Source organism: Euwallacea similis, chromosome 1 (genome assembly GCF_039881205.1).
Source record: "Euwallacea similis isolate ESF13 chromosome 1, ESF131.1, whole genome shotgun sequence".
Taxonomy (NCBI): Eukaryota; Metazoa; Arthropoda; class Insecta; order Coleoptera; family Curculionidae; genus Euwallacea; species Euwallacea similis.
This window is the reverse complement of record NC_089609.1, coordinates 5,979,410-5,994,247: the sequence shown is the minus strand read 5'-3', so window position 1 is coordinate 5,994,247 and position 14,838 is coordinate 5,979,410. Positions and strand designations below refer to the sequence as shown.

General features: G+C 36.2%; 1 protein-coding gene across 1 annotated transcript in view; it reads left to right on the top strand.

Moving 5' to 3' along the window:
* The window catches only part of LOC136411821 (protein amalgam-like), an 84,863-nt gene extending 83,555 nt beyond the window's left edge, over window positions 1-1,308 (top strand). The window contains exon 10 of the mRNA XM_066394562.1: window positions 424-1,308. Within this exon, the coding sequence (XP_066250659.1) occupies window positions 424-572 (149 nt within the window). The 3' untranslated portion in view covers window positions 573-1,308. The remainder of the gene's footprint in view (window positions 1-423) is intronic.
* Window positions 1,309-14,838: the final 13,530 nt, after the last annotated feature.

Genomic DNA, 14,838 nt, shown 5'->3' with positions numbered 1-14,838 from the left:
CTGTATTGTTGCTTCAAATAAATAATAAATTTTTTATGCCTTGGTAAGTTGATAGCACAACTGACCACATTGTTCCATTTAAATTGACCGCGCGGGGCGCGACTGGTTTATATCGACGCATAGAGCCGTGCCATCCCATTGCCGCAGCTTTGTTTTATTACTTACGATTGTTAATATCGGAGACCTGCTATTCCTCATAAAAACGCAAATCGAAATCGTGAAAATAGCCAACTTTTGGATTTCTCAAGTTTACTTTCATTATCAGTGACGGCTGTTCTTCGTGCTGCCCCTCGCATGATGTGTTCACTAAGTAGAATTTCACGACATCGCCCGACTTTTAAGCTACTTGACTTGAAATTAAGTAGTTAAATAATCAAGTAGTACCGTTAGATTTAATGATTATCCACGGGTGCTTTCTTCCAGACATGGAGAACCTCATCGAGCCCTCAGCTCAACCAGCAGTATACGGTTCCACCAACCAAGGCCAAGGATTGAGTAGCAACCAAATTCGTCCACTTTTCACATACGGTTTGCATTGTGTCTGTGTCGGTGTTTATTTCCTCCTTAATTAAAACAATTTGGGACCCAAAGGCCTTCGTAGATAGAGACGTAACAACCCCAACACTAATTTTTCTTTGACCCTTTGTGATACACCGTATAATGGCTGGAAATAAGTGGGTTTGAACTGTGACGCGAGTGTGTATTGATTAGTGAGACGGACCTTTGTTGTTCAATATCTTGTAATGTGTGTTAACGCTACATTTGAATGTGTAGTACTCTATTTATAAATTTTTACACCGTATAGTTGTTCACTACTTGCATTACGCGCACCTATCGGTTAATTGAAGTTCATTTTTGTAATTTACATATTTTCGATGAATACTCGAGATTATTACTGTTACCAAATACATGCATAATAGGCACTGATTACTACATGTGAATGTATAGATACTTATTTCCAATTCGTACCAAATTGTCGGATACTCAACGTATAGCTCGCTGTCTTTAATTTAGCGAATCCACCCTAGAGAGAATCATGGAATAGGCAGCTTTTGTTGATGCTTATACATTTTCCTACAATATTTTTAATATTAGTAACATATGGCTTTCATGATTTTGTTAACGCTTCAAATTGGAGCCTTAACGGAGCCGTGAAACTATTTTCGTTAAAAGTCATTTTTGTAAATAAAGACTGAGCTATTTTTGTAAGAGTGCAATAAGACGTATGAATCGGTTACGTGCATATTTTGAGTCGATATTAGGCCCATCTAAGTGTAAATACAGCTTAATAAATTATGTATAGATACCCTTCCGGCTTTTCATTATCTCGGCTCCCCCTACAGAGCTAATTACGGTGGAAACCTTTCGCGTGTAATCCTGACGTAATAAACCAAAAACCTCTCCCGATAAACACCAGCTTATTAGAGTTCTTTGGACGTAATCTCCCTGGAGGAAAAGGAGAAGTCCATAACACTGTGTTAACTCTGACAGGCAGCCGATAATTGGTTTGTGTATGTGTGTGGCCGGTCCTTCAATAAAAAAGAAAGGGATGAGAGTGCAGACATGTGCGTGCAGGTAAGTAGGTTAATAGTATGGCGTTTAAGGGCTATTATTCAAGGGGTTGCCGTAAGGTTTGTAGTGGTAGTTAAGAAAAAGTTACAACTAAAAGCAGTGTGGGCGAGATCTAAATCAGGAAAGAGTGACTCTTATTTCAATTACAAAGGGGGGGGGGGTGCTTGGAATGATTAATGAACTAACATCAAAAGAGCAGACGAAGGTTTATTATTGATAAAAATGTTTGCTGTCCTTTTATAGTCTACGCAGAAGCTTGCTCTCTGAATTTTCCTTTCTCCCTGTAACACTTGTGTTACCTACATTTTACTGGGCTGACATCTGTGACTTCAACTTTATGTTCCGTCCAGCTGGATAGAATCCATTTTCGTTGATTTTTTTTGATATTACATAGGCGAATTTCCAGTTAATTTTTTATTTGAGCCAATGGGTCATTCGGCCGAGTCAACTGTTGCGGTTTCCGCTGAACGGCACGCTACCACTTATATAGCGCATTTAAATGGGAACTGACGTCATTTGCACCCCAAATTTCTAACAGTTTCACAGCAGGTGCACAACTTTTACCTTTGCTGAGGGAAACCATTGATGAATAAAAGTATGAAGAGAGAAAGCTCATTTTATGATCTCATACTTTGTTTCTAACTCAGACCAAAATTCAGGAAACTACAATTGAAATTGAAAGGGCCAAGTCAGTCATTGATAAAAATTTTGTCTTGGAAGGAAGTCGGATGTCTACTTCCATGCTTTATCCGGATGGAGTATCCGGAAATAACATTGAAATATTTTAGGAGACGATTCTAGAGATTAAAATAATAAAAAAGGTTTTTATGAATATACCTCAAAATTGTTTCTTAAAAGGAGAACTTTGAAGATGGTTTTTTTGAAATATTTTCAAAACGGTTTGCGCTAAAATTATGAAATTCAGTATACTATAATAAGTTAATAAGTAGGAATGGGAAAACATTTTTTGTATTAATTGTTGTAGATTTTAGTCAAGGACGTCACACCCAAAAGGTCTCCTAATTAACTCTAGCTAAGCCCTAGTGTTTTTATTTGTGACGTATCTTAATTTTTAAAATCAAATTACTGAATCGAAAATATTTTTAGTTGAAAAAAATCCTCTTATTTTGTCTCTTTAGAATAAACTACTTTCGGAAAAATAAGTCTTTATAAACAGATATAAGGTTATATGGATCTCGAAATATGTGTAGAAAAGAATTAGAAGATCCTTTGAGATGAACGGAGGCCATTTTCAACATTTATTGTGAATAAGTGATAAATCCGCACTAATTGTAGTCTTGTTATTACTGATTAATAAAAAAATATTTCTATTGCAAGCATCTCTGTTCATTAAAATATATTTTGATGTCCATGTAATAGTGCATCGGTTCATAAAAATCCATTTTTCTGGAGAACGGTCTATTCTAACAAGATGAAGTATGGGGACCTTCTTTATTTAAAAATCTTTACGATTCAGTAATTTGATTTAAAAAATTAAGAAATGTCGCAAACAAAAAAATTAGGACAACATTTACGTAGGAGGCCCCCTGTATATCACGCCCCCGACTAAAACCTGTAATTATTAACAAAAAAAAAAATTTCCCATTCCAACTTATTATAGTAAAGCGAATTTCATAATTTTAGTACAAACCATTTCGAAAATATTGCGAAAAAACAATATTAAAAGTTCCCCTTTTAAGGACATCTGGCCTCTTTAAGAAGCAATTTTAAGGCTATGTTTACAAGAACTTTTTTTATTATTTTAATCTCTAGAATCACCTCCCAAAATATTTCATCGTTATTTTCGAACATTCTGTATATGTACATACAAATACCAAAGCATAAACACTTATTCCACATTGAAAGATCTTACGTTAAGTATACTTATTTTGTTAACAGAATCTTGCTGTTCGTTGGAATTTTGATGGTTTTCTCCTTATTAAAATTTCACTGCTTGATTCATTTGAAAAATCTAAAGGTTATCGAAATCCCTAAATATCTCCCGAATGATTCTCCTTTTGTCCCGTTAAATTATTTCGGATTCAAAAACTCCTTAGCATAAACCCGGGGCCAAATTACACGGCAAGCACACCCACTCCGGACTTTTTAAGAGCTTTCTGTCATTCCGGAAAGTCGTCTTTAGGAAGAGCGTTTGTTTGATATATTCCTTAGCAATAGTCCCCGGTCCGCAGTATTAAAACTTGGGGATGTAATTTACATTGAAAAAGTTGTTTTAAAGGGGCGCTATATTAAAGTTTAACGGTTAAATTTGGGCAGTTACACAGCGAGGCATGCGAGCTTTACGTTGGGAATTACTTTCGGCAAACAAGGCAGCATTTTCCGTTATTGCAGCAAAATGCCTTTTTTATTTCGGTGGTGGAATGTGCGAGCTTTTTCGTTTATAGATAATAAATTACTGAGCGAGGGAGATAATGGAGGGTGGAAAATCGATTAATGGTTTTAAAAGAGATTTCTGTTTTAATATAATGCTTCGCTTTGCTTCGGATAACGGTAATATTTTGCGAGTAAGTATTGAATAACAATTCAGCGTTAAAACGTTATTTATATCGCCTCGGAGTGTGCATCAAACACATATTAGCCACACATGCATACATTATTTCTGGATAACATTCTGACGCGTGGACTTCTCTAGAGCATTCGATAATATTTGAACAAAGGAGCAAAATTTCACCAGCTGTGTCCCATGTGCTCAATCCTTTTGGCAGAAATTCTGAACTGCCAGTGACACTTCACAGTTAAACTCTGCGACTTTCCCCCACATTTTCGACTTTATTTTACTTCTAAAATTTATATTTTACTTTGAGGTGGAAATGACTGTCGACGCACGGAATGATAAACCGATGAGGAGTGCTCTCGAGGAGCGCACAAAATGGAAAATTTATTTCATACATTTTAAACGCGAAAGCTCGGAATTGCGATAAGGCGTTTTGAAGGGTTGTTTTCTTTGGAGGATCGTGGAGCAATGAAAATTCGAGAGATCTTGATTTTAATTCTCGAGTTGTTGCCGCTCCCCTATCTGCTCGACTTCCGATATTTATGACGACATCTTTAAGTATTGTTTTCAAAGTTAGTCGCAGTCAAAAAGAGCAAAAGTGAGGCTCTATAAATATAAAAGTTGCGAGCGGGGCGGATGGGAAACTGATCAGCCTAAGCGATCCGCAAGCCGATGGGTTCTTTGTATTGAATTCGGCTTTGCCCGGCCAAGCAAATGTAATACGTTACAAATTTATTTACTTTCTCAAAGTTCCAATAAGGGAATGTCTAATCTTTTGATAGGAGGCATGCCAACTTTGCGGAGCAACGGGATGCGCTGTGATATTGGAAAAGGCAAGTTCCTTAAAGGAATTTGCAAGACTTCCCTTAGAATTAGGCAGGAAGTGGGCGGATTACATTAGCTTAAATAGAACTTGGCCCAAATTTGAATATGATTTCTCAAGAAGAAGAAACAAAATTCATACATAAGACCTTACTTCAAACATAAATACAACATTCGTCAGTTCTCTCGACCACAAGATTTAAATCGAATCGTCAGTCTAGAGCTTACGCAGCAGCCCGAATTAACCTTGAATGGCCCAACTGAAGAAGGAGAACTAAAAATTACCCAGAAGAAAAGTAAATATAATAATCTTTTATAGGATCGTAGGAGATTCAGGATTAGTAGAAATGTCCAGAAATAGATGTAGCCACTTCTTTAAATTACATTAAGCTGTTATAAAATGATGTCCAATAAGCGATATCTATAGCGAAAATCACTACCCCACGGGGGGTGATATTCCATATAAATATGGCGGAAAAGATCTGCTTATTAGGAGGATAATTTTTCTGACATGCCTCCTTTATCTCTATTGTAGTCGAGAAATTGGTTAATCATCAATAATTTCAACTGAAGGGCACGTTTGGAGGCAATTACAGAGTACAAATATCTGGAGAGTTAGATGCATGAGTGTGGCAAAAATATCAGGGAAGCTGGCAAGATATAATATTTATTTTGTTTCACGAAAGAGGAATTTGGGTTGAAAAATGTAATTACATATATACATATATATGTGGAGGTATATATGTACAGGGATAGGGGAGTTTATCGACTTCTGAGACGTGACTACTTTCACTCTGGAACAACAAGAAGCGGACTTTTGTTTTCGAATTTCGAAGATATCATATTTCGAACGCTCCTAAAATGTTCAGCTCTCCAGATATCCCTTGGCTCCCTTTGTACAATTCCGAATTTAATACATCTTTAAGCAAATTTATGTAATTGGACTACCTCGCTTTTCATCTTTTATCGTACATAAATTGAGCGTATTTAGAAAGTTAAGCATAAACTCTGTAAACAGCGGACAAAGGCTGCTAAACAAGAAAATTACAACCTACATCAAACTCGGCCTAATTGATTAAATTCCCCGATAAATCCCGCCTTTCTAATTACGCAAATCCAACAAGGCTTTATTGAAAACTGTCGTGTATTTTACTGTTTATTTACGCGGACCCACAATAAAAACGTAGTTTTACAGCTATGAAAATACGACTTTGCGTGTCGATCCCGACCACAATTTACATAAGAAAAAACGTTAACGGTCGAAATAATACCGAAATCTTTTTCCTACTAATTTAATTGCCATTGTGCTCCGTTTCATTCGTCGACGATAAGCAAACCGAATCTTGTACTTCATTATGCCAGACCCTGCTACATTCGAAATTTGCATTTTTTCTGCTTCGCCTGGATTTGTCTTCGGACTAATCTGATTGTGTGTGCGTCAACAACGGCCCTGATTGGTTATGAGTAAGATTGATTACACTGAGGGTGTAATGTATTACCTGGTTAGTTTTTAAACAAGTCTGACGGGAAATTACCTTAATTAATTCAAAGGCAATGTTTCGGAACCGAATATTGGACTTACCCCAAGTCAAACCGTTTTGATTTCAAAGCATCCATTAAGCAGCGTCTTATGTCGATAGACGACGAGAAACTTCATAGCAGTGCAATGATGAGGACGAGCCGCAAACTAGATAATGCCCTTAAGGGCCTTTGTGGTAGGATTTTCTCTTTGTTTTGATTGCGCAAATTTAATATCGCGGAGAAATAAAAATCGTATTTGTGCACTTACGGGTTAGAAAATCCATTCTAACAGCATAGAAATGTTCTTTCTCTTTAAAAATTATTCATCATCTTACTGCACTGTAACTATCTAGAAATGTAGAAAAATTGGGCAAATAAACGCTTATGAAAATAGTGATCACAACTTTTGATGAATTTCGAAGCTTCAGTCTTCAAGAATCCTAAGTCAGGAGCGATTATACTATACTCAAATTATCAATTGTATTGTGTCCTGATGAAAAAGTGTGCCATATGTCTATTCCTTATACAGGGGAAAATATTATGAATTTTGTGATCAAATTATCTTCCTATTAATATCATCGTTTGTGCGTACTTATAAAACTGCTTATTCTAAAAAATTTAAATACGTCGATGGCAGGTTATGATCAGCATATTATTCTATCCAGACACGCTATAAGTAACTTGATCTTTTATGTCTTTGTCCTGGATAGTAGTCGACGGGGTGTCTTTGAGCAATCAGGGTACAAGAAATTACTTTAATAAGCAACACAAAATTTTATTTTTTTATTTCATGCTAAGGACGCCAGTCAATTTATTTCCAAATAATTCAATTTTCTACTTGTTTGACCTTTGTCAGTATTTTCATTTTGGCTTCTACTTTGCCCTAAGAAAATTCCGATCATCCTAAAAGTGCATGATTTGAAGACTAAAAAGTATTTTTCGGAATGGTGGAATTCTCCTAATTTCCCGATTTCATTTGGAACATTTTCTTACTATTTTTATGAAAAAAAAAAGATCAAAATTCTTGCATTCTTTCACCTTTCTACTTCCCTGGCTTGATTAAAAGCCTTTTGAACGTATCCAGGAAAGTGCATGTTCGGCACTGTTCAATTATTTATCATCCAGAATATTAATTCCGAAGATTTTGAGTTCCCTTCCTGCCCTAAATTTTCCAAAGGAAGTTCTAACGCCCTCATTGGAAAGGTACTTTTCATGTTATTTTAAAGTTTTCCAGAGATGCAAATGAATATATTTTCGCTATGATTTAGTATTTCTGAGTCCAAGTTGTCCGATTTATTTCAGGAAAATGCATGTTCTGCCTTTCTTGAAGCTCATATTTAAGGGCACAGAAATTTTCTTTCATGATTGTAAAAGTTCTTGTTTCACTTGGAATTTTAACGCCATTGTTAATTTCGGCGTTTGAAGTTGCACTTTTTTAGGAAAGCCAATATCCAGCACTGGCGGGAAAAATTGTCGGTTTTCTGAGTTTTGACATAGTTATTTCAGTAGAAATTTATGTGAGCTTTTTTTCGGTTATTTAATTAAACATAGTTAACAGTTGCGCAATTGTTCTGTTGTGAAAATTTTTGCTCCAAATTTCAAAAAGTTGTAAAAATTGTTTGATGCTGCTATTGTATCCATCAGAGCGGTGCAGCTTAAAAATTCCGCAACATCAACAATTTACTACAACACTAGGTAACTAAGGTAATAAAGATTTTTCTAATATCACAAAGCACAAAATGTAAAATGTAGTTATAATAATTGCCCAGGCACATGTAAATGTAAATTTTAAATTACGCACTTTGCCTGGGGTTCTAAGTGCATTTAAATTACAGTCTACGTCAGGCCGCAAACAAAACAGGAAAAGGGCTTAAATCAGCCTGCATTAAGCTCACCCAAGGAGGAATGGCATAAATTTCGCGCCTTGGAAATGCCGCATGATAAATGCAGAAATTCGGCGCATTTGTCTGGGCGAATTAAAAAAAGCTCGCCTCTACCTGCAGCCCTAAGCTCTTCTGCCCTTTTTGCGGCATTAAATTAAACACCCCCCGCTCAAAGCGGGGGATTGGAAGACGTCTAAAGGGAGATTTACGGCGTCAGTTTCAAGTTATTATTAAACCTCTTTAATTAAAGCCTACGCGTAAATCGACACCTACTGATAAGGAAACATCCATTGAGGATAATTCGAGTTGAGTGTCGAAAAAATCCAATTCGAGCTTAAAATACGGAGCTCCCTAGCAGGTGGCGCTCGTAAAAACTCGGTGAAATAATAAAAACGGGATCTCGAGCAGATTCTTGCCTTTAATGAAACATATTTTTATGATATATATGCATTCTTGAAGGAGCCAACCACCTGGGTACAAGATGAAGCGAGCTATCGGTGCTTTCTGGTGCGTTTAAAAATGAAAGAGCCCAAATTTATATGATGGATATAAATAATGAAGCGAACTCGGAGCGAAGAATGAGGATTTGAAGGTGTATTCTGATATATGCTGGAAGTTAGCTAGAAGGCTTAAGTATGGTGATGTAGAAAATGTCATCAACAATGGTCAAAGCTACGCTACGCGGACTGCTAAACGACTTCCGGTAACTTTTGTAGGTTTGCCGGAAAAGGGAAGTTTGAACTTGAAAATTCACCCTTAATACAGAACGAAATTAAAGAACCCAGAAGAATGATTAAATGAATTAACATGACATGCGCCTTCTTTAAAGATCGAACTCGGCAGGAATACTCGAGGAAAATGGAGTAGGAAAGCCCTTTTCCTCTTTGTTTGAAGTAAATTAACTGAAGTTTAACTATTTGCCGATGTTAATTTGAGGACTTTTTTTCCACTTTACGAGCACAATAATATGGATCGGTCGGCTTCCCACGTACTTCCCAGAATTCCGAGTCAGCTTTTAGGTAAAAAAAACTCCTTAATTATTATTCGATTCAACTTATTTTACCTTCGAACGGAAAATCTCCATTAAGGGATTTTTCGAGTAAACCCGACCTTGAATTCAATGTTTAGTGGTGTAATCTATAAGAGAACAGTGATTGAATAAAGAAATACATGCATTTTCTTTAGCTAAACAACTCGGCTTTATCAGAAAGACTTTAGGAAAATGGCATAAGAAAAGCCATTTTCTTCTTTGTTTGAAGTAAATTAAATCAAAGTCTATCCGAAGTTGAATGCAGATTTTTCCTTTCAACGGTCCCAACTTCGAATGGCAAATTTAATACAAAATGTGTATGCCCGTCAAACTAAAGCTAGAAACCAAATGGCAAAGGACGCACCCAGTGTCCTCTTTCAGAGCCTTTAAAGCTGCAGACATAAATTGACACGAATTTAAGAAGGTTCGAAACTGCCGAAGTTTTATCCGTCATTAAACCCTTTATATATAAAAGGGACGTCAAACTTTAGTTTCGGCTTTAGTTCGGGGATATATACTGGCATATTATGATGGATAACTCTCGGTCAAATTTCTCTGGAACTTTTATGTCCCATCCGTTCGCATTTAAGGCTTTTAGGAAAAATGGGAGTTGTGTTCGTGTTCCCATTTAAGGCCGTTGTCCAATGGATGTCAAAAAGAAGGAAACTTGGTATAGAAAAGGAACCTGGAAGAAGGAATTTAATTTCTTTGGCTGATGCAATAAAGAAAAGGTTTAAGAGGCTTAATCTCTAATTTATAGACTATTTTTTACGACCAGTAATATTACAAGGGAGCGAAGGCCCATTTTCTTAGCGATCTGTGGAGCGACGCCTTATTTGGGTTTTATAGGGGAGCGAGGTCCAACGCTACTGTGATAACGACGAGTTTAAGTTTATAAGGTGCGGGGGATTATAAACCAATTATAAGTGTCGTTTTGTTGAGTTTGGACTTTTAAAGACCATGGGGGAAACTTTTCATTAGAGACCTTATTGACTGTAAAAGTTTATTCTCTTGAAAATTAGCAGGTTCTTGCTGATCATCCAGTGTTTCCATAGAAAAGCGTTCTGGGGCTACAAAATTTATAAATAGAGACTTCTTCAAAAAAGAAGATTTCATTTATGCATCCCTCAGGTGGTGAATAGGAGAGCAATTCCGCTTTATTTACTCGTGGTCATTTCAAATCTCCAGGTTCACTTGCAATTGCCAGTCTGGAAAATGAAGGACTTTGTACGTAATTCCGGACGTCTGTGAGAGGAGCATTAACGTCTAAAATGTCTTGAGCTTCCATTTTGCTCGTTAGTCGAGGGGATGAAAATAAAACATACGAAGTTTTTCTTGAGAAGACCATAATAATTACTCTACAGACTCTAATTTAATTAACGGTAATACTTGGAATTCGCTGGGGAAATGCATTGGTATTGTGAGATTATAAAGAGAAGTGAATTGTAAACATCTGAACTGTATATGTCTTTGATGAAAATCTAAGACCTCAGAATTGTTTCAGTTAATTGAGATTTCATGAGCGATGTATCAGAGTGTCCTAGAGTAAGGGGAAGTCTATAGACCTCCGAAGTGGTACATCATAATATAATTTGGCAACGTCGAGAGAGTTGACTATTTGAGAAAATCGAGTTTCCAGTCTTGTAATGATGTTTATCTGATTCGAATTGCTTTTTCCCATAAATCATCTAATATCTCGAAATCCGACGGAGATACATAGAGAGCATTTCAAATTAGACCTTCATCATTGGGATCTCGGAAACTAAAAGAGACACGAAGAAATTTAAATAGGGGCAAAATTGCGTAATTTAGCGCTTAACCAAATGCTGTTTTCAAAATTTGATTTTTCCAAGTACTTCGAAAGATAGCCGAAAAAAACTAAAAAGAGGAGATTTAGTTTTTATTTTTTTTTAACATTATTTGACAAGGAAACGCAAATCTACAAGAACATTTTCATTGCCACTTTTTCTCAGCTATACGATGAAGTTTTCAGATTTGCTATCCGACGTTTCGTCTTTCGGCCACCATCATCAACTTTATTTTTTCTTATGGGCACCACGTTGAGTTTTTCGATAGAAAAATAGTCAGATCGTAAAGCTTAAAACGTCATCGTGTAGCTGAGAATAAGTGACAATGAAAATGTGCTTGTGGTTTTGGGCTTCCTTGTCAAATAACTTAAAAAGAATTAAAACACAAGCTCAAATTTTTAATTCGTTTGGGATATCTTCGGAACTAATCAGAAAATTAGAATTTTGAAAACGACATTTGGTCAAGCGTTAAATTTCGCAATTTTGTCTCCATTTAAACTTCTTCATATCTCTTCTAGTTTCCGAGATCTCAATGGTGAGGGTCGAATTGGAAATGCCCTGTATATTAATAAATAGTTCCAATATGTAATTAATTTCGTGTTTCTGATAGACGTATAAGTAAAACCAACGTAAGAGATTTTGCTGTATGTGTTTAGACTAAATATTCCAGGCTGCAGGAAATGGATGCTACTAAAACTTTTAAGAGCTTTTAGACTTATTAACTTAAGCGAGTGCGTGTCGGAAAACTTTTACGACATAAAGTTGCCTGTCGCAAATACGTCTCCAGGGCTTTAACATTTTTATACTGCGTCGCTCCAAACATTTTACGCTTATCCTTTACTAAGCTTTGCAGTTTTAGGAAGATACTAATAATCGCAAAATAGAGCCTGAGAGCTATTATTTAGAAATAATATTTTAGCACTTCATTTGTCAGGGAAGTTTTAAAAGCCAGAACTGTTGGAAACGGGTTCAGAATTTACGCGAATCCACACGCCCAGCTCTCCTGGCTCGATTCCGGAAGCGAAAAGGACAAAAAGAAGAAGAACCCCAGTAAGATATAGCCGAAAGTTCTTAGAGGCTACAATAGTGGGCCCGCTGATTTATACGGCATTTCTATTACGAATTTTTGGCGTATAATAGATATAATTTGGAGATGTCGGTGTGATATACGGGACCTTGCAGAAAGTTTGCCTAATTTAATATTTGTGAGGTTACGGGAGCTGGAAGCTAAGGAAATTGCTTTAGGAGAATTTCAGTGCAGCAGTTGAGAAATGAAATTGGAGCTCTAGATGGGGTGATTTGAAGAAATTGTTTAAAGACATGCTTTAGAGGGAAATGTTTTCGAACGCGGCAGAAAATTTGATGGGTTTGAAATAGATGAAGTGGCTCGGAATCATTCATCTTCGTGTTTAAGTTCCCAAACGGTAGGTAGGTCTGTAATAAATGATGCAAGGGAGTAACTTATGTTCGGGGAATCTCAAACTTCGCCCAGATCTTCATCCACTTATAAGCTTCACCAACCGAATACGGTCCTATTACAGGGGCATTTCAGAATAGCGCAGGCAAATCTTTGCTTGCCAGACCTCGTTTTAAACTGCTATTTCTCTTACTATCTCTCGCATATATGTTGGAACAAGAGGTTTATAATTTTTTATTGCAGTAAAGTCATCGAGCGCCTTATTTTTGAAATGGAGATAGGTCCCGTATTATCGATAATGATATATGAAGACCTTTCCCAAATATCACCCCCCAGGAAATACAATATGAGCAGCCCGATTTTTCTATGACATCAACAACTTCACATTCTTTTCAATAAACCCCTCAATGCCTTCATACTTATCGGATAACAAAGCCTCGAAATGCATTCGAGCGCAAAACAATCTTAACGGCACTACGATTACCGCCTTTTCCAGACTGGAAACGCTCTTGTAAGCTGTATAATACAAAATTAAGAAAGTTCCTGGAACTCGATTCAAGAACAGCTAAATTCAATAAAACAAGTTAATTTTGTTTAACTTGAACTCGACATCAAAGTTGCTTATTGCTTTCACCTGGCAGGCTTCTGGATCTGAAAACGATTTGCCACGCGTTGCCTGTGTGAACTTGTTCGTCCAATTAACGCAAAAGGGCTAAAGTGAAATTCTTTATAAAGGATGGTTACATAAATACCTATATTTCTTTCCGGCCATCTGTTTTCCTTATTTCCGCCAATTAACGAAATAAAGAGCAACGTTCAGCCAATCTGGTCAAGTCGATTAGGCAAACAAAAAGCGGTAACGATTCGCATTCGGTCTTAACGCTATGGCGAAGAATCACATAAATTACGCTTATTCCCTTCTTTTTTAAATAACGAAGGCCCTTTGTGCTTGGCAGATAAAAATAAGAATAATATATAGCCGAGCTCTAAATCGAAATCAATATAAGGACTGTGTTTCTACGAGATTTACCAGGGCAAATCAGGAGACAATATTTACGAAATCCTCTTTACCTGCTTTATTATAGGGCCATAAACTGATAATTGATACATAAAATACATCAAAAATTCGGGTGCTTATATGGCGATTTATCAAAGCAAGTTATTTAGCTAGGAGGGCCCATCTATTCTGACCCCAAATCTTTTTCAAATGAGATGATATTGAATTTTCGAAGTTAAATAATGGGATTGGAAGTCGATGGCAGTTAAAAACAAGTTTGTCAGGCCGGGAGTGATTGAATAGGAAAGAAGATTGACTTTTTTCGATTGGGAGTGGGTGAAATATTTCCTTGTTGAGTATTGAATTTATGATTTTCCTTGAATGGAAAAATCGTACTTGATGCCTTTAATGAAATTTAATTTTTTTTTCAATTTTAGGTCTTGAAAAATTATACTTTTCTGATGCTTGAGCTTGGGAGAGCCGCATGAGAACAATTCCGATTTTAATAACCTCTAATAAACCGAACTAACTTTAAGGAGAATTTCCTACTTTTTTTATAAAATTATCTAATGTAAAAAAGTTATGCCATTTGACGCTATGAAAATGTGCATGTATGTGCTTCCTCAAGTAATAAAATATCACGTTTCTTTTGACTCATAACTTTAAAACTGTCTGGATGTCTAAAGAACTAATTTCATTTATTTTTTACTCCAAATTGATATATAAGCCCAGTTTAATATATTGAGAGAAATACCATGTAGCGCAAAACCATAAAAATGTTGCTTCTTTTATTGGCCAGTTCTCAAACATAAATCATCAAAGCATCGATAAGCTTTCAAGCTCTTGTTAAAATATCATTTGAGTTACGGCACTGAGTCCATGATACACAGGGTGATTTATAACCTACACAGGAAATTTTTGGTTAGCTATCATGGTTCTAACCTTTTAGATTTTTGCCTGATCGTCAAATTAGGCAAAAGATGAATTAAAATGTTGTTGAATAAATAAATTTCAATTATTCAAGTTATAAATAAATTTACCACCAAAAATTGTCATTTTCATTTCAGTGATCTTTTTTTATATATCCCTGAAGCAGCTTCTTGTTTCTAATATTGTACGTGTAGAGGTCTGAAAGAAGAAGATTACGCTCGCGGCCGAAGTTTGAGCCGTTGTTTGTTCCGTCAAAGGCCTAATCCTGCTTCCGGCTCATGACACGTATAAGGTATTACGACTAAATGATATTTTTTAAATCTTCTACATGCAAGTTGAATAA